This window comes from Lepidochelys olivacea, assembly GCF_965140295.1.
Source record: "Lepidochelys olivacea isolate rLepOli2 genome assembly, chromosome: 2".
NCBI classification, from domain to species: domain Eukaryota; kingdom Metazoa; phylum Chordata; order Testudines; family Cheloniidae; genus Lepidochelys; species Lepidochelys olivacea.
The window spans coordinates 55,382,179-55,403,485 of NC_140412.1; the positions used below are offsets into that span (position 1 = coordinate 55,382,179).

General features: G+C 38.8%; 1 protein-coding gene across 2 annotated transcripts; it reads left to right on the forward strand.

The window, feature by feature from the left end:
• Positions 1-5,081: 5,081 nt before the first annotated feature.
• PEX2 (peroxisomal biogenesis factor 2) lies at positions 5,082-20,441 on the forward strand. 2 transcript variants are annotated; one of them, XM_084620048.1, is made up of 3 exons: positions 5,082-5,398; positions 6,721-7,281; positions 18,322-20,441. In XM_084620048.1, the coding sequence occupies exon 3, from the start codon at positions 18,339-18,341 to the stop codon at positions 19,254-19,256; it is 918 nt and encodes a 305-aa protein (XP_084476174.1). In that variant the 5' UTR covers positions 5,082-5,398; positions 6,721-7,281; positions 18,322-18,338; the 3' UTR covers positions 19,257-20,441. The 2 variants fall into 2 exon arrangements, with proteins under 2 accessions (XP_084476174.1, XP_084476175.1); XM_084620049.1 differs by lacking the exon at positions 6,721-7,281 and having other exon boundaries at positions 5,124-5,398.
• The last annotated feature ends 866 nt before the right edge of the window (positions 20,442-21,307 follow it).

Consider the following 21,307-nt stretch of genomic DNA (forward strand, 5'->3'; position numbering starts at 1 on the left):
GGATCCCTTACACTGTTTTGCTGAACTAGGCTCTCCGGCCTCCTCCAGTACACACACAGGCAGGAACACACCCAGCTGTATAATCATACAGACACTACAATCACCACTGCTAGCACTCAAATTCATCAGCACTCAAGTGCACATCCGCTCTGGAGCGTAAAGCCAAAGTTGTATTGTCTTGCACTGCACAGAAAACTGAATAGCGTAAGCTCATGAAATTTGCTCCCTCCCTCAATGTGAAGGAAGATATGCACAGCTTTCCCCCTACCCCACACCCCTGTTATAAGTTGCACAAACTGGGTTTTAGAAAACAAAACAAGTTTATTAACTACAAAGGATAAATTGTAAGTGATTATAAGGGATAGCAAACAGATCAAAGCACATTACTGAGTAAATAAAACAAAACACGCAAACTAAATTTAATATACTAAAGTAACTGGTTAATAGCAAATTCTCACCCTAAGTGTTCATACAGGTTGTAGAGTTTCTTGAAGGTAACTGCTTGCAGCTTAGATCTCCAGATATTCCTTTCACAGGCTAAATCTTTCTCACCTGGGCTCAGCCCCTGCCTCCTCTTCAAGCTTAGTTCCTTTGTTTCTTCATGTGTTTTCAGCAGTCTTCCTTCTTGGGTGGGAGGGCAGTGGAGAAGAACCCGGATTACCTCACTTCCCCGCCTTAAATAGAATTTACATATGGTGGGAATCTTTTGTCTCTCAATGTGGTTCCCTCACACACACACACAGTGGAAAAATACCAGAAATCCAAGATGTAATCCAGTACCAGGTGACATGATCACAGCATCCCAGGAAGCTTCTCAGGAAGGTGGGAGATTAGCATCTTCAGAGTCCTATTGTTCTCCCAAATGGCCCATCCAGGCTGATTGCATACTGTCTGGGGGGTGTACCCCAAATGTAAACACAGTTGTAATTGTTACATAGTCAATATTCTTAACTTTGGATACAGAAATGATACATGCATACAAATAGGATAATCATATTCAGTAAATCAGAACCTTTCCAATTGTACCTTACGTGACCCATCTTGCATAACACATATCTTAGTTATGTCATATCAGAAGCATATCTCTATGAAGAGCATGGGGTGTAGGCTCACAATTGATACCTCCGTGTTCCACGACCACCGGCTCCTCCCCAGCACTACACATAAGTCTACCTAGATATCTCGAGAGATCCGCAACCTTCGTACCAGGCAGGCAACTCACCATGCAATTCTCCCGGTCATCCCAAACCCAGTTATCTATGTTTCTAATGATCAAATCCCTCATAACTATTACCTGTCTCTTCCCAATAACTGGAGTTCCCTCCCCTGGAGAGGTATCCCCAGTGTGAGAGGATACCACATCATCATCTAGAAGGAGGATCCCAATTATGGGATCGTTTCCTTCTACTCCAGTTGGATGTTCTCCTTCCCAGAGACTTTCATCCTCCTCAACAGCACCTAGCCTGTCAGATCGGGGCTGGGACCATTCTACTATGTCCCAGAAAGTCTCATGTATGTACCTGTCTCCTTTAGCTTCTCCAGTTCAGACACTCTGCTCTCCAAAGCCCGTACATGGTCTCTGAGAGCCAGGAGCTTCTTGCTCCTAATGCACACATACGCAACCTGCCCATACAACAAGTAATCATACATGCTTCATTGAGTACAATAAACTGGATAGCCCCCACTCTGTTGCTGGACTTCTGCCTGCATTCTCTTTTTACTCCTGCAGATCCTTCCATTGTTGTTGTTGTTTTGTTTTTATTAGGGGGTGTATTTGGCCTTAAGTTTAAAGAATGTTAAGTGTATCTAGTCCCCACTCTCCCACTAAACTCCCTTCCAAAAGCCCTGGTCTTCCTCAGTAGCCCTGCCCCCGGTTAAGGGTTGATGGGTGCTAAAGGGCTTAGGGATCAAAGCCTCATTAAGAAGCTCTCAGGCTTGCCTAGCAGGCCACTAGGCTCAGCACACAGTCCCCCAAACAGACCACACGATATATTTTGATCAAGCAGCAAGCACTCCACAAACACAAACACACACACTACAAACAAAAAATTTACCCCAAGGGTCATGTCATTGCTTTTTTTCAAAGTACATGTGTTTTGTCATATGCCACGCATAAGGCTCAAATGTCCTACTGAGAGGGCCAAATATGTTTATTACCAGTATTCAGTTTGTATTCTATATAAACTCATTAAAAAGAAAGGAGAAATCACGTTCACTGCATGCAATTTACTGCTTCTTCTCTCAAGTTTTGTATAAATGTACAAATAACAACAACTGCTCTTCCTTGGGGCTCAAATCCACTAAATCCTCTTGATTTTGTGTAAACTGAAATTGATTTATTTTACATCTCATGTTCTTTACAATATATATATTTTATATTTTAAAAGAACAAACTCTAACCCCTTGACTAGAGGCAATTGATAAACACTGAAAAAGTAAAACTTAACATAACTTTAAAGTTGCAAAAGACACTTAAAAGCAAGGAAGTTCAGAGTGAGGGCTCAAACTCCACCTTTAATTTGGCCCACTGCATCTAAGTATTAAAGAACTCAAAAAAAACCCAGACACAATATATTCCAGGTATGTTGCTATCCCAAGATACAAAAGGATGATTTAATTAGTTTGCTTCCATATGAAGAAGCAGCACCTCAGCAATTATGAGATCATTAATACAACAGAGCCTAACAGCACCTTTCGAAGTTTCTGCTAACCTCTAGGCACACCTTACTCCCATTAGCCTTAAAGGAAGTCACATGTGCACTGAGGGGGGAAATGGGCTCACTTAAAGTAATACAATATATACCTATTAATCTTCAGGTCATGCTTAAGGTCAAATATTCTACAAGTGTTTATGAAGAGTACTTCCTAGGCAAGCACAGAGGCCTCTTCAGCATTGGGACAGATCTACAGGCTATTAAATCTATAGAAAATGTTTGCTTTTTAAACCAACACCAAGCACTCAAAGCAGTAGAAAAATTGTAGGGTGTTTTTTATGGGGAGTGGGGGTATTTTTCTATTATGTCCTTCAAGTGTTAGGGGGTGGGAAGGGGAAATGTGACAAGGAATACTAGGCATGCATGAAAGGTATGCATCTTACTTTAATTTTTTCCTCCATCCCCCCTCAAATTCCAGTTCCTTAGTTGTGCTTCTTTGTAGAGTATTAACAGCAAAGTTACTACTGCACTACTGATCTCGGAAATATGCTATAAAATTCAATAAGGACAAATGCAAAGTTCTCCATTTAGGAAGGAACAATCAGTTGCACACATACAAAATGGGAAATGACTTCCTAGGAAGGATTACTGCAGAAAGGGATCTGGCCCACAAGCTAAATAGGAGTCAACAGTGTAACACTGTTGCAAAAAAAGCAAACATCCTTCTGGGATGTATTAGCAGGAGTGTTGTCAGCAAGAAGTATTTCTTCCACTGATTAGGCCTCAGCTGGAGTCTTGTGTCCAATTCTGGGCGCCACATTTCAGGAAGGATGTGTACAAATTGTAGAGTTTCCAGAGAAGAGTAACAAAGAGGATTCTAGGTCTTGAAAACATGACCTATGAGGGAAGATTGAAAAAAATTGGGTTTGTTTAGTCTGGAAAAAAGAGAAGACAGAAGGGACATGATAACATGTTTTCAAATATTAAAAGACGGTTATAAGGAGGAGGAAGAAAAATTGTTTTTCTTAACCTCTGAGGATAGAACAAGAAGCAATGGGCTTAAATTGCAGCAAGGGAGGTTTAGGTTGGAGATTAGGAAAAATTTAGTAACTGTTAGGGTGGTTAAGCACTAGGGAGGTTGTAGAATCTCCATCACTGGAAATTTTTAAGAGCAGTTTAGACAAACACCTGTCAGGAATGGTCTAGATAATACTTAGTTCTGCCATGAATGCAGGGGACTGGACTAGTTGACCTCTTGAGGTCCCTTCCAGTTCTATGATTCTACATCTGATTTGTCACACAACAGCTGGTTTGGGTTTTGTTTGTTGATGAGGAAGAAGTGGGCTCTTTGTAAGTATCTTATATGGCAACTGCCTTCTTTGCAACATGTCTGTACAGTGCCTAGCAAAATTCTAGTGCAATTCAAAGGTGCTACCATATATAAATAATAATAAGATTCATTGTATGCCATAACTAAAAATTCACCCCAATAATGGCTGCATTCCAGTGGCACATCAAGTGCCTTGCGTCATGGAATGGTAAAGTAATACCATTAACAAACCTATCAACAGTTTAGGTAGGTGGGGTGGTGCTGGTGTTGAAATACTTGCCTTCAGCACCTCTTTAGTGGTTGTTGCCACGTCTCCTCTCTAGTCTGCTCAGCTTCTAGTCTGCATGCACTTTTTCAGTAAAAGGCTCACGTGATGAGTCCTGGACAAGAATCTGCTGCTGCATCCCCCGCTGTGCTGTATCTTCCCCATGTTACTTTATCTCCATCCCCTCCCAGATCATTTAGTCCACACAGATTCTCATCACCTTGATTAGCCATTTCACACACACGCACCAAGGTTTTTCCACCTATACAATCCAGAGACAGGGGTGAGTTTTATGGTGGGAGAGCAGCTCTTGCTGCAGGTTAACCTCAGGTAGGGCGGGGGCAGATTAGGCTTCACAGAGAGTTTCTGCAACGAAACGCACGTGTTTGCTTATCCTGCCAGTAACAGGATGTGGGATGGACCGGGGGAGCGAGGGGTAAGAGACCCCAAATGGGAGGATGGTGGTTTGGGTTGGAAGGGGCCGGGCCAGGCCAGAGGGGGACTTGGCCAGGGGCGGAGACAGAGTTGGGACGGGACGAGGGGGTGGAAGGGGGGGGTTGATGCCGGGGGAGATTTGGCGGGGGCAGGTTGGGGACTGGGGGTGATGGGGGGGGCGGCGAGCCGTTGCTACAAAACACAAAGGTTTAAAAAGACGGCAGGAGAAGGAACGTAACACAGACCCCACGTTAAAGCCACACACACCTCCTCGAGTCACTGACTATCAGACTCACCCCCATTGGCCAGTCGCTCCCCTTCCTCTGATTGGTTGAATGGCTTGTCAGTTATATAGCCGCGAGCGTTGTCAACCCCGGAAGCGCGAGCCCGGCTTCTATCCCGGGTCCCTTAAGTTAGGCGAGGAGAAGCTTTGCTCTAACTCGACGGCATTTCCCGTTTAGTGGGCGGCACTCTAGGCGGCTGACGCTACATCTATGGTATCTGTTGCGTTGTGTGACGGCCGTTCTAGGCAGTGGGCGCGGGCTCCATGATCCGGGTCGCAACTTGCTGTTAATAGCTGCGCCTGGCCTGGTCGCGAGGCGGGCCACCGTGCCCCAGCCCTGGCACCTCACGGCCGGGTGAGTGGGAGCAGCCGGCGGCGAGAGGGGCGCTCAGGTTCTCCTCTCCCCAGCGCCAGGCAGGACGGCAGCGGAGGTCAGTCTGGGGCACAGCGGGGGCAGCCGTTGGAGGAGTTCGGGGGAGACGGAGGACGCGGCGGGGCAGTGGGGGAGGGGAAGCTGTGGCGGGACAAGGGGCGACCGGAGCGGGCGTGTCTTGCGGGGGGCTGTTTAGTGAATTTTAAGTTTCTCTTTCTCAGACCTAGGAAGGAAACCCCACTTCCCTAAAAGTTCACGCCAATGGCCCCAGAACTGCCCCTGGCCTAGTCAAAGACTTGGGCCTGGCATCAGTTTTTATAGGCTTCCCACTATGCCAGTTGGGGACTGGCTGGCAGCAAAGGTCACAATCTAATGGTGACAGGAGAGCTTAGTCTAGCTCTTCCCTGCGGCCTTTGGTCTCCTGCCCACTCCTCTTTGATGGAGGCCTATGGAGATACTACAGGGCCCAGCCGGGAATGTGCCATGTCCAAAGTGGCAGCTCTGGGAACCCTGCAAGCCAGGTCCTGTAGTCTTTGACCACTAGACCTTTAGGATTAAGGTGGGGTGTTGTTACATGCTGGGGTTGTAGTCTTTGCTATGCTCCTTACACTTTGGGGCTGTTCTCTGCTGAGGATGGCTGCCTTCTGGTTTCACTTGATGCTTGAGACAGCACTTGGGCTCTTGATGACCAGTTGAGTAGGGTATGAGTGTTAAAACCATATTAATTGGGTATCCCTTAACCTGCTAGTGTTAAACTTATTTTTGGAGTCAGCTGAATTCTGTTTTAAATTTATAGTCTAGGGTTAAAAAATTTAGGACAGTACATTCCCTTCAATCTGTAGCAATCGCCATCCTATTGCTCTTTCCATCCACTTCTGCCCTTTATATCAGTGGTAAACTTGCACAAAGGTTGAGGTGCACTGTTTGTGCAGGGAAAATGGCCTGATTGTAGTAAATTAAACTTTTAGTTATTAACTCACATCTCACAGTAGGTAAATGTTCACATTTAGGACCACCATTATTTCTACCCTTTATAAGGTCAATTTCTATATTTTTTTCTTCTTTCCCCATCCTATTTTCTCTATTTATATCCCTCTTCCTACCTTCTATTTTCCTTCCTGTGCAGTAGCTCCCAATTTCCATTCCAGTATTCATCCTCACCAGCTCATCTGATTAAGTGATCATCAATAAAATTGTTAAATATTTGTATTTAAGTGTCACATCGGTCTCTGGAATTAATATTCCAATTAGATTAATTGGGGTGAAGGAATTCATACATGAAGTCTATTGTTTCAGGCTGTCCACAGACTCTCTCTTTGCAGTTAGAGGGTTAACTTTATAACTATGATGTCTAGAATTTTTTTTTTAATTATGTTTCAGGAGACTCTAAATAGATCATGCAGGCCACATAGATCCTTCAGGAGCACTAGATCCAATATGCAGACCAAGTGTTCGACACCTATGACTTAACTCCACCACCAGCACTCCTTATGGAAATAGGCAATAGTATCCGTATTGGAATATCCGCTACAGTTATTAATATGCATCTTAAAGGCATCATCTTGGAACAAAAAAATTAAATTTCTCTTATTTCTTCGGAAAGAATAAGAACATGAGAATAGCCATATTGGATCAGACCGATAGTCCATCTAGCACAGTACGCTGTCTTCCGACAGTGGTTGGTGCTGATGTTTCAGAGGGAATGAACAGAACAGGGAAATGTATCGAAGGATCATCCCCTTTCATCCACCTACTGGCAGTCGGAGGCTGAGGGACACCCAGAGAATGGGGTTGTATCCCTGATCATCTTCGTGAACAGCCATTGATGGACCTACCCTCTGTGAACTTGTCTAATTATTTTTTGAGCCTTGTTATACTTTTGGCCTTAACAAAATTCCCTGGCAATGAGTTTCACAGATTGACTGTGCATTGTATGAAGAAGTACGTCCTTTTGTTTGTTTTAAACCTGCTGCCTGTTAATGTGATTGGGTGACCCCTGGTTCTTGTGTTACATGAAGGAGTAAATAACCCTTCCATATTCACTTTTTCTGCGCCGTTCATGATTTTATAGACCTCTATCATATCCCCACTTAGTTGTCTATTGTCCAAGCTGAAATAATCCCAGTCATTTAATCTCTTCTCCTACTGAAGCTGTTCCATACTCCTAATCATTTTTGTTATCCTTCTCTGTACTTTTTCCAGGTTTTTTTGTTTTTGTTTTTGTTTTGTTTTTTTGAGATGGGGTGACCAGAACTGCATGCAATATTCAAGATGTGGGTGAACCATGGATTTATATAGTGGCATTATGAAATTTCTGTCGTCTTATCTATCCCTTTCATAATGGTTCCTAACATTGTTAGTTTTTTTGACCACCACTGCATATTGAGTGGATGTTTTCAGAGAGCTATCCACAATAACTCCAAGATCACCTTCTTGAGCCATAATAGCTAATTTAGACCCCATCACTTTGTATATGGGATTGGGATTGTTTTTCAATAAGCCTTTATCATCACTGAATTTCATCTGCCATTTTGTTGCCCAGTAACCCGATTTTTGTGAGATCCCTTTGTTACTCTTCACAATCAGTTTTGGACTTAGCTTTGAGTAATTTTGTATTGTCTGCAATCTTTGCCACCTCACTGTTTATCCTTTTTTCCACATCATTTATGAATATGTTGAACAGCACTGGCCCTTGAACAGATCCTTTGGGGGCCCTGCTGTTTACTTCTCTCTGCTGTGAAAACTGACCATTTATTCCTACCCTTTGTTTCCTATCTTTTAACCAGTTACTGATCCATGAGGACCTTCCCACTTATATTCCATGACTGCCAACTTTACTTAAGAGCTTTGGTGAAGGACCTTGACAAAGGCTTTCTGAAAGTCCAAACACTCTATTTCTATTGGATCATCCTTGTTCACATGCTTATTGACTCCCTTAAAGAATTCCAATAGATTATGCCTCACCAATCTCCCTTTACAAAAGCAGTGTTAAGTGTTCCCCAACATATTGTGTTCATCTGTGTGTCTAATAACTCTTTTCTATGACAGGTTTCAGAGTAGCAGTTTTGTTAGTCTGTGTTCGCAAAAAGAAAAGGCATACTAGTGGCACCTTAGAGACTAACCAATTTATTTGAGCATAAGCTTTCGTGAGCTACAGCTCACTTCGAAGCTTATGCTCAAATAAATTGGTTAGTCTCTAAGGTGCCACTAGTACGCCTTTTCTTTTTGCGAACTCTTTTCTATAGTTTCAAGCAATTTTCCTGGTATTCAAGTTAGGTTTTCTGCTCTATAATTGCCAGGATAGCCTCTGCAGCCTTTTAAAAAAAAAATTGGTGTTACAACAGCTATCCTGCAGTTATCTAGTACAGAAGCTGATTTTAAGCAATAAGTTATGTACCACACTTAATTTTTCTTCAGTTTCATATTTGACCTCCTGGTGATTTATTACTATTAAATACATCACTTTGTTCCAAAACCTCCTCTATTGACACCACAATCTGGGACAGTTCCTCAGATTTGTTACCTAAAAAGAATGGTTCAAGTTTGGGAATCTCCCTCACATCCTCAACCATGAAGACCAAAGCAAAGAATTCATTTAGTTTCTCCACAATAGCCTTGTTTTCAGACCACTTAAATGTAGTGACATTTCCTTTCATGTACATCAGTTTGAACCAACCTATTTGAAGCGTGTTGTCCAGCGCACAATATTCCATCTTAATCCAAGTGGAATTTTTATAAGAAAATGAGTTAGGGCTAGGTGTACAAGAATGTTCTTCCTCTACTAAGCCCATGGCACCTCCCTTAAAGTGTTTTCTTAGCTATACAGGCAGTGCTTGGACTTACGACACAGTTGGTTCCTGAACATTGCGTCATAAGTCGTAACTCGGAACCGCAGTACACTCCATTGTGGGACCGAGCGTCAAAGTCTAAACTAATTGTCGAAGTCAAATCAGGGGGTCAATTCAGAAACGTAAGTGCCATTCATCATAAGTCAAACGTCATAAAGTCGAGGACTGCCTGTATAAATGTGTGTATTTTGCAAACATCTTATTTATTTCCTCCATTTTGCCTACCAATTTAGGCAGTATTCTGACGTTTCTGCCATTCTATGTACCCCACAAAAGAAACAGTAAAAACGATCAATTGAATATTAGTAAAATGAAACTAAATTGGAACTACTCGTGTAAAAAGATGTAGTGCCAAAAGCATTGGTAAAATACTTGGAAGGAAGGCCTTTACAATTAAGAGGAAAATTTTAGAATAGTTTCTGATCCTGCACACTGAGACTCTTTTACCCACACAATTCTGTTGCTTCAAGCTAGTGTAGAAAATGGTAACAGAAATGTTAACAGCACTGGCTAGAAACAATTCTGCTTATGTCACTCAGTGCCCGCTGTTTGGCTCTTGCTAACTATATTTGTGTGCAGAACTTAGATCTGCTGAAGCAGCCATTATATTGCTTGTCTAGCTTATGATTCCAATAGATGATGATTTATTGTCCATGTGACTGTTAAACAGCTATAAGGTAAATGGAACAAATATTAATGGAGAACTTTTTGACTAATCAAAGAGGAGAGGAATACTAATAAAAGTTTAAAAGGTGTGATGGTTCTATATTAGGGCTGTCAAGCAATTTAAAAAAATTAATCACAATTAATCGTGCTGTTAAACAATGGAATAACATTATTTAAATGTTTTTGGATGTTTTCTACATGTCCAAATATATTGATGTCAATTACAACACAGAATACGAAGTATACTGTGCTCACTTTAGATTTATTTTTGATTACACTAAAAAAAAGAGATGAATTGAAAAATACTATATAATGAAAGTTGAATTACAAATGTAGAATTATGTACAAAAAATAACTGCATTCAAAAATGAAACAGTGTAAAACTTTAGAGCCTACAAGTCCACTTAGTTCTACTTCTTTTTCAGCCAATTGCTAAGACAAACAAGTTTGTTTACATTTTCAGGAGAATGCTGCTCACTTCTTGTTTACAGTGTCACCTGAAAGTGAGAACATGTGTTTGCGTGGTACTTTTGTAGCCAAGGTATTTACGTGTCAGATGCACTAAAGATTCATATGTCCCTTCATGATTCAGCCACCTTTCCAGAGGACATGTGTCCATGCTCATGATGAGTTCTGCTTGATAATGATCCAAAGCAGTGCAGCCTGCCACATGTTCATTTTCATCATCTGAGTCAGATGCCACCAGCAGAAAGCTGATTTTTCTTTTTCGGTGGTTTGGATTCTGTAGCTGCCGCATCGGAGTATTGCTTTTTTAAGACTTCTGAAAGCATGTTCTACCCCTTGTCTCTCTCAGAATTTGGAAGGCACTTCAGATTCTTAAACCTTGGGTTGAGTACTATAGCTGTCTTTAGAAATCTCAAATTGGTACCTTCTTTGCATTTTGTGAAATCTGCAGGGAAAATGTTCTTCATTTTAAGAACATGTGCTGGGTCATCATCCAAGACTTCTATAACATGAAATATATGGCAGAATGCAGGTAAAATAGAGAAGGAGACATACAATTATCCCACAAGGAGTTCAGTCACAAATTATTTAATGTGTTTTTTATGAGTGTCATCAATATGGAACCATGTCCTCTGAAGTGGTGGCCAAAGCAAAAACGGGCAAGCAAACGTTTAGTATATCTGGCATGTAAATACCTTGCAATGCTGGCTACAGAAGTGCCATGCGAATACCTGTTCTCACTTTCAGGTCATTGTAAATAAGAAGCAGGCAGCATATCTCCCGTAAATATAAACAAACTTATTTTTCTTAAGCAATTGGCTGAAAAAGAAGTAGGACTGAGTGGACTTATCAGCACTAAAATTTTACTTTTTTTTGGAGTGCAGTTATGTAACAAAAATCTACATTTGTAAGTTGCACTTTTACAATAGAGATTGCATTATAGTACTTTTATGAGGTGAATTGAGAGATAACTATTCTGTTAATTTTTACAGTGCAAATATGGTTATAATAATAAAGTGTACAGTGCACACTTCGTATTCTGTGTTGTAATTGAAATTATATTATAAAATATTCTAATTTCAATTGGTATTCTATTGTTTAACAATGCAATTAAAACTGTGATGAACTCAAAAAAATTAATGGCGTGAGTTAACTGCACTTAATCGACAGCACTATTCGATATCATCAGTTTAATATGTATTTTGTCTCTCAGCCCTTACTTTGTTTAAATTTTCCAGTCTAACTTGCATTAAAGTCAATATGAGTCACTTCACAGATTCATGAGAGTTGCATGAGCTCCTAAGTTTCTGATTCTGGCATGTGGTTTGTTCATTGAAATCCTTATTCTACATAAAGTCCACCAGTTAGTCGGGATTTGGGAAAAAAAATAGGCATTTAAAAGACCCAAAACTGTCACTGGTAGTGTTTTTAAAAAAAAAAAAAAAAAAAAAATTCCACATGATCATGTGTAAGAGCAGCAACTACAAATAAAAAATATGTATTCTCCAATATAAGGTGGACACCATGACTATCCAGGAAAATTAAAGTTGGTGTGAGTACACACCTGCTTAAAGTCAAGCATATGCGTAAGCATCTGGATGAATCAGGACTTAGACTTGCTGCCTTTATTCTTTTTAGGGGATGCAAACACCTACATTAATGATGGTAAAATGGCATCAGACAGCTGAACAACACAATGTAGTTAATAAAGATCACTTTGAGAAGCTTTATACTCTTTTTTGATATGGCAAAGTATGTCCAGATTGCTCAAACTAAAGATCATAGAGGCTGTGCTTCACTTCTCAAGTACTGGACCTTGGGATGCATTTTAAAACTATGCAAGGATTAATGGGGTTTCTGGTAGATGCGATGTCACAGAACGGTTCACAGTGGCGGATCATTGAGCATTAGAAATGGGTCTGCCCTACATGATTTTGGAGTTCAAAAACTTAAATTAATTTGGTACTTTTTTATCATAAAATTATCATATTCATTCCTTAAGAGTTATTTTTCAGGTGACACTTTTTAGATATAAACTAGAAAAAATGCATAATATTAAAAGTATGATTAACCCACAAAAACAAAGGGCTTAAAATTTAGGGTTAAATACAGATATTTTCACTTTCATGTACAGATAATTCTAATTCAGAACTGTTTAATAGACTCTCTAAATTCTGTATGGTCACACCCTAAAAGTAAAAAAAACCTCTCTTCTGGTGCATTTAGAAAAAACTATTTGACAAGGGAAGAGGCAGAATTTAATGTGAACAAAAGCTAAGTGTTATAAGGTCAACAATCAGTTTGATAATGCAGCTTAAAATCAACAAGGTGTTTAAAGAGGAAGCTTTCACCTTGAATCAGAATGTTCTTGAGACTGTTAATGTTCTTTGGACATAATCTTTTCAGATGTAACTTTATTTCATAAAGGAGTCAGTGAGTCACGTGCAGAGAACTGGGTCAATGACATTTATTGCAATTCAAGATTCATATGAAACAAATGTGGACCTATGGATAACCTAAATTAAAACTTATACTATACACCATTCTGCCTCCTCCAGAGACTTCTTAACATAGGATGGGAGACGTACTTTCCTGCATTCTGATGTTGATACTACCATTTTTAATCCCTGGACCTCCTTCTGTACAGTAACACTAACTATGGCAGTGGCAACTCAAGAGATGGCCTTTTAAAGACAGGAGAAGGTCAAGTGTGTCTATAAGATTAAAATAGGGGTTCAGAAAATTACCAAATGCTACTGTTTTTTGCCACTGGCATCTTGAAAGAGAATTCTGGGGGGAAGAAGAAGTTCAAGAAGGTTATGTACTATACTCCATCAATGCCAAGAAACCTAAGGAAACATGAACAAAGTACCTACCTATTTTAAAATGAGTTTACCAAGGAAAAAATACAAGGCCTGGACCTCATTTTCACCTATGCTGTATTGCAACAAAATATATTCAAAATAGGGGAGGAAATAGATCTTACCTTTATTAAATTCTACCTTCTTTCTGCCTCTTAAGAGAAAAAAATTGATGATAATTTAAGCTTCCACTTGAAATTAATTAACATGAAACAAAAGATCACCAGTAGACAGTTTTGGGTCAAAATAAGTATATCATATTATGACTATTCAATCAGAGACCATTTCAGGATCTCTTGGCAATGACTACAACAGACTAAACTTTTTTTTAAAAAAAAAAAAGTGTGTGCATTGAGTGAGATGAGCAAATTCCGTATATCAACAAGTAGCCAGCTAAGTCTGACTAGTGATGCCAGGCACAAATTAGGCACACATTCAGTTTTGATATCTTATCCAAATAAATGATACATTCAATAACAAAAAAGATGAAATAGACAGACATGCATTACTTACATTAAAAGAAAGTACTGTACTTTTAAAAGCAATGTGCTTCATTGGCTAGACCTGAAGATGAACAGTGAACATATTTTGGATTTATAGCAGAATCTGGCCCACTGCCTGCACAAATGCTGTGGGCCTTGGAGCAGCAGGGACATACCAGCTGCTTTCTGGAAGCTGCTTGGAGCCCAGTAGTGAGTCTGCTAGCCCTGCCAACCCTCCCCACCAGCACCAATCTCAGGATGGGTAGTGTTTGAAGTGAGTTTGAGGTCCTTCTTCCATGCAAGGGGTGTGATTCACTTCTGGTTTTATTGGGTACTATCTGGGGCTGATGGTTCTAGTTGACAGACCATGGTGTGGACTGCATTCCTTTGCGATTTAATGATTAAGATATTAAAATGTAAATGTTTGGACACTGGCTACTTTTTATATTTTCTTATCTTGAACTCCTGTATACCAGTGTATACTAATGAAGGGTTGTGCTAATGAGTACAGAAAGTTTTATGAACTTGTTTTCCAGTGCCAGTATTTGCAATTTTTTTCTGGAACAGGTATCCTCCTAAATTCCATCAGGATGCCATTGTTTTGTCTCCTCTAATTTTTTTTATGATATGAAGACTGTAACTCTATTTGCTGCAGAAGAGAGATCACTTTAAACTGCTCAATCCTGAACCCATATATGTCAACAGGAATGATCCTACTAATTTAAAGCATGCCAGATCACATTCTAAATGAGGTTTTTAATAGTTGTGAACTAGTTTAATAGTTGTGAACAGAACCATTTCAAAAATGTTTTCATTTGAACATTTTTAAAAACTGTTAAATATCTTAAAATCTTGAAGCTTTTGCATAGAAATAATATGTAAATGCAATATTTCTGTTTTTTATGCTAGAAAAGTAGGCGCAAGATGGCAGTGACATTGGAACAGTGGAAATTAGTTTATTACAATGGAATAGCCGGGAGGGGGAATGACGCCCTAGAGATTACTTGGATTCGTGAGTTTCTGCTGACAAAGTTTTTATAGGCCTGTAAATTTAACATAGAATTTTTGTAGGCAGCATGCATTGACAAATATGCCTAATGGTAATACATCTAGTACTGAGTGTCTCAGAACAGGTCAATAATAATACTTATATTGATAGCAGCAATGTAGGAGATGTTACTTGGTATTATAGCTAAAATCCATGTTATCCCCTTAATCATAATTACATTAATATTGACAGGCCCTTGACAATACTCACATTACTATTGATAGATTTCTGTCAATAACATGTTTCTAAATAAAATATATTCATTCATAATTTGTACAATACTCAATAACAGCATTAAAATCTACTTGGAGAAATTCCTATTTTCTTTGTGATATAAAATTTGTATTTGGAATGCACTGTACAAGAGATTCATTTTTATTTATTATATATATATATATATATATATAAACTAAAGAAAGCAAAGCATGGGCTTATTTAAGGAAAGAAAAGACTTTATATTATTGGAAAACTGATTTTTCAAGGGTGTTTTTTTTTTTCTGTGAAACAAAAGCAATTGGCTGTGGTGATAAAATGTCAGCAGGAGACCTTAATATTTAGTTTTAAATCATTTTGCCTTAAACATATTTATGTAACAACTTAATCACACTGATTTTAGTAGAATGCACTATACTGTTCTTGATTTTTATTTTTATTTATTTATTTTTTTTGCCTTAAGTGTTCCCTTCACATACTCCTAGCCTAGTGATATACTTAAATGAAACACTGGTGTTTGTCTTTATTTATTATTGGGCATACAATTCTGGTCCCTTCACTAGTTTAAAATGATCTAAAGCAAGATGATGAGAAGAGAATAACAAGCAGTAGGGACAAGGAGAAATGGAAGTTAATTAGGTGGCATGGAGGAAAACAAGTTTCTTGGTGAGATCTGTATAAAACAGAAGAATATGAAGTGAATTGCAATGGGGAAAAAAAATACAAGCTGAAAGATGGTACCTGTGGGCTGTGTAATTTTATTTATTTATTTACTGATTGATTGGTACAGACACCAGGCTGCATATTTGTTCCAGTGGTAAGGCCAGTATCTGTGAAAACAATATGAAGTACAAGTGTAACAAAGCATTGAAATAACTTCGTTGTTGGGCAAGGGAAAGTAATCAAAGGAGACCTTTTATGTTAGCACTGTTTAAAAATAAGTGGATAAAAACAGTAAAATAAGAAACCACCATTCCTGCAAAACAGGAAATATGCGGAGTGGAGGCTTATTATTTCAACAAAAGTTAGCCACAAGACCATTGTGATTCTCATATATATTTAGCATTCACATGGGAGTAGGCATTTCAAATTCTACCCTTTTGATGTTCACGTATGGATAACATTGAAATCAATGGCAGCAACTTCAGAATCTTGCCTTTTATATACATTCTAAATGTCCAAATAACCCTGGTTAAGTGCAGGCTTCTTCAACACGGTTGTAGTGATGGATGGTAATGAGTGCGATATATGGCCCCAATCCAACAAAGCACTTAAGTGTGTGCATAACTTTAAGCATGTGAATAGTCCCATTAAAGTCAAAGTTATGCATGTGCTTAAGTGGTTTGCTGGATAAGAGCCCATGTTAATAGATGTGGTCTGTCATGGCTTACATTATCTAGAAGTACTATATATATATATATATATATATATAGTGTGTATATATATATAGTATAATTATATATATATATATAATTTTTTCCAGGACTTAACGGAAGAATTCTTAGCTACTGCCATAGAGTCTGACTACACTTCATGGCAGCGCAAGCAGCGGGAATGGCTAGTCTCCTCAAATATGTGCCCATCATCTTAGACAAGTACATACTCAGGCTGACTAGCCTCTCCTGTTGCTCATGCCACCACAACTACTCTATTTTTAGTGTGCTAGTTTCATCAGAGCTAATACAAAGTATGTCTCCTTGAGCTAGGAATTACACCCCAAGCTTGAGGATTAGATATACCCATAGGCAACAAGAAAAGCTTTGCATGCCAACATCTTGATGTGTGTTTTTTTTGTTGTTGTTGTTGTTTGTCCCTCCCCCCCCATCTCCTCCTTTATTTTAATCGCGCACACATGGAAAAACTAATCACATCTACTGCAAGATTTGTTTCAACAGTGTGTTACTTGCGATATTACTAAGTTTCCCAATGGGTACAGAAAGGAATACTGCTCTAAAGTTTTTGTAATTTGGGCTTTGAATTGCAGATCACTTTTTTTTTAAAAAAAACTTTTGGAGTTGTTACGGTTTTGCCAGTATTTTTCTCCCTACCTGTGCCCATTCCTCCTCCTCCCCCCCGGGGTGGGGGGGTGGGTGTGTTTGAGCTCAAGGAGAATTCATTCACCTCTTAAAAAAAAAAAAAACCTCTTATGGCAACTTTCTGTCTAACAAATAAGGACTGGAAGCAGCTCCTTCTGAAATTGGTAAATTCCATTTCAGGCTTTTGCTCTCTGGAGAGACTCATTCTGTTCCTATCCCACTTTTCTAAAGCAACTGAACATGCTACCTCCACAGTGCAATAAGTCCTATTGGTCCGCTTTGCGAGGAACCCAGTTTAAAACCCCAAATCTGTGGGAGCAACCTGTGCACTTATTAGATCACTAGGCCTCCTAACAACTCATTTTTATTTGTTGTAGCTCAGTGTAAAGGACCACTACATCAGGCACCCCACAGCGAAATCCTGCATATCTGAGACACGTTATGCCATGACTTTTATACAAGATTACTTTGCCTTTGCACTGTATACTACTGTTTTCCCATTGTACAGAATTGTTAATATGATCACATATGCACCAAGCTATTTTTTTTGGATAACTTTATTTTTCATTCTAATACTCAGGCAGGAAAAGAGTACACATTAGTTGATGTTACCAGCATACATTAATCATCTTGCCAGAAAAATTGTTATACAACTGGTAGCAAAACCCTGCACCTGTCAAAAGAGATTAGAAAATACATGCAGGCATCACAGATATATTGTAAGATAATTTGTGTGAGTGCTGAATATTTATTTGATCCTTTTAGCATTTTTTAAATATCACTGTCTTTGTTTTAAAGGCTTTATCATCCCCAACTTGTTTAAATTTCATATTTCTTCTATGCATATTTCTCAGATCTCCTAATATCTTCTATATTATATAGTTTATCAGCAGCTTATGATGTGTTGATATGGCAAGGTTTGTCTTCACTACTTTCCCCCAAGAGTTTACTTACTATACCTATTTGCCACATTAAATTCCATAAACCACTGTACTGTTTTACAATTACTGTTGCTTCATTTTAGTATTTGATCACTCTGCTAGCATCAGGCAATGCATTAAATCTTACAGTGAAGCACTAAATGTGTGATTAGTATTGTGAATAGCTCAGAGGATACAGCTGTGTTACTGTGTGGAATAATAGTGCAGTTTAAGTAATTTTAAGACTAAAGTTATGTTATTAATATGACACTTCTTGAATGGTGCTGGTTGCAGTGTGTAATATTGTTAATAATTCCTAAAGCGATGGCTTTGTTGCTTGTTCAATTTTGTTCACAATTTTATATGAACTGTATTGAAAGACAAGTATAAACAATACAAAATGTTAAATTTATACTATAAGCTTATCTGTGTTTATTCCTAGAAAGCTGTGGTGAAGACATGGCTTCCAATGGCAATAATTCAGAAAGAGTGAACCCTGTGCTCAGAATAAGTCAGATGGATGCTCTTGAACTAAACAAAGCCTTGGAGCAGCTAGTTTGGTCCCAGTTTTCCAGCTGTTTTCATGGATTTAAACCGGGGCTGTTGGCTCACATTGAACCAGAAGTAAAAGCATTTTTATGTCTTTTCTTGTGGAGATTCACCATCTATTCTAAGAATGCAACTGTGGGACAGACTATTCTGAATATTCAATACAAGAATGACTTATCTCAAACACAGAAATATCAGCCATTGAGCAAACACCAGAAGTTATGGTATCTTATCTGCACTGTTGGTGGAAGGTGGTTGGAAGAAAGATGCTATGATTTATTCAGCAGTCGCCAACTAGAGTCATTCTGCAGAATCAAGCATTTCATTAATTTTGTAGCTGGACTTTTAAAACTTTGTGGACTACTGAACTTTCTGATTTTCCTTCAGAAGGGAAAATTTGCAACACTTACCGAACGTATTTTAGGAATTAGATCTGTCTTTTGTAGGCCTCAGAATGTTCGTCAAATAGGATTTGAATACATGAACAGGGAACTTTTATGGCATGGCTTTGCTGAATTTCTAATCTATCTTCTACCACTCATTAACATGCAAAAGCTCAAACTCAAAATTTCATCTTGGTCTTTGCCTATTGCAGTTTTTTCCAGTAGCGAAAACACTTTAGCAGCACATTGCAAGGAATGTTCTGTATGTGGGGAGTGGCCAACTATGCCTCATACCATAGGCTGCTCACATGTTTTCTGCTACTATTGTATTAAAAGCAACTGCTTATTTGACATGTATTTTACCTGTCCTAAGTGTGGTACAGAGGTATACAATCTTCAGCCATTGAAATACAAGATTGAAATGACAGAAGTTCACACACTCTAGAGTTTTTTGTGGTGCACTTGAAGCACATACTTTAGAGTAAACTGTATAATATTCAGAACCACTATTAAATTGATCATATTGTCATTTTGTTTACAGCAGTTTGATCTTTCTCGGTCTTATGTCTGTGATATAATAAAGTCCGTATTGACATTAGTTTCCATATACTAATATAAAATTGTAATTTAGCAATTATTCCAATTATAATCAAAGATTCATGCGATTATATTGTTGGTAGCTATCCGCATATTTCATCAACTGCTTTATGTAATCACCATAGAAGACATTCCCTGTGAACTACTTTTGAGGTAAGTAACTCATTAGCATCTATAATAAAGTGGTGAGACCACCTAAAGAAAATGGAGAGCTGCACAGCAGGATATATCAGCAAAAAACAATTCATGTTCACTCATTACTGAGAATAGGCTTAAAAGTAACTTTTTTTTTTTAAAACAGTTTTTGCCACTGTGCACCATTAATCCAGCATTGTCAGTTTAAATTCATTGCAGTGAATCTGTTTCCTGATTGTCCCAGCCAAATGCATCTATTCTTTCAGGATACTAAGTGGATACCACCCTAATCTATTATATAAATCATAGGGTACTTTTGTTGCCTTTATGAACATTTTAGTATAGCCTTCATATACCACAGTGATGAACATGGGTCTCTTTGTTTCGTTATTTCAATTGTACCACAATTTCACTGGATATTATCAGTGCAGCTCTGTAATAGCAGAGCACCAAACTCTGAAGGTCTCATAAATAACATGTTTTGTGTGGGTTTTTTTCCTTAGCAATACTAGATTTTATTTATATTTTATTTTTTTACTTTGTAGTTAGGTGAAATCAAAACAACCATTGAGGAGCCAAGATTTCCACACCCTCCCCCTGTTGAGAAGACAGTTGCCACTGGGTTAATATTTTTAAGGGAGGAAATTCTGGAGCTAAAACTTCAGTATTTGGCAGCTTCCCTTTAACACTTAAATTTCATATATGTTATGTTTTCGAATAGGATCTTAACTGTTGCTGTATTAGGTGACAAAAGAAAATTCCTAAAATGTATGTCTTGCCTAAAGATATCAGAAGAAAAATTCAGCTAATTTGTGATCTATCCAAAGAATAACTACCTTTTGTTATGTTTGTTCACTTACTGTATGGATAAAATATCACTAATTAAACTGTCATCTAAAAGGTGTATATAATTAAAACAAAAAGTCTGCTGATATTTTGTATTACAACATAGTCTGAATCCCTTATTTTTAACTTTTATTTTTTTTCAGTCAACTTTTTTAAACTAAACCTTTGGGTAGAGTTCTGTTGTTCATCTGCAGTTAGAACAGTTATAGTGCCAGAGTAACCAGTGCAGCTGTGGAGTGAACCAATGCCTAGAACTTATACCAGTTACAAGTACCCTGTACCAGAAAACTTCTATCAAAACTCAGAAGAGATCAGCCTTTATTACTATATACCATTTAGCTAGTTTCTACTCCTTATTGCACGTCAGCATGTCTGAATGTACCAAAACCTGCTGACGAGTCTCCCGGTCCTATGACCAGACTGGTATATTTTTTCCCCTGGAATACTTCCTACCTGGTCTCCTAGTACAGCAGTCCATGGGTCCTCGGGGGTAGTCTGGTTGTTAAGTCCGCAGCAACTCCCTTCCCAGGTCACGCTGGCTGGCTGGCTGGTATCCACCTGGGATTTGGCATGACTGTCCTCTGTGAACTGAGGCTCCAGCAGGTCTGTGGAGGGAGCTCACAATATGCATCTGTCCTCAGGTCGGCTGCTTCCCTTTATACCCTTTCTCCAGACTGAGAATGCCCAGCAGAGATGGAGGTGTGTGGTTTCCTCAGCCTGCAATACACAGTTAACCCTTGTGGGGCCAGTGCAGGTAGATACACCCCATCACAAAGCCAAAAGGATGTTTTCCTTTAAAGGAACACTATCAAGCCAATAATCTGAAATTGTAACTTAACATTTATCTCAAGCGTTCAAGTAGCACTAACTTCTGCTGACCTTCCCTTTAGCTTGCTGGGTTATTGTAAATTCCCATAT

Excerpts from the sequence above, each read along its gene's own strand:
- PEX2 (XM_084620048.1), top strand. The coding sequence starts at position 18,339 with ATGGCTTCCAATGGCAATAATTCAGAAAGAGTGAACCCTGTGCTCAGA.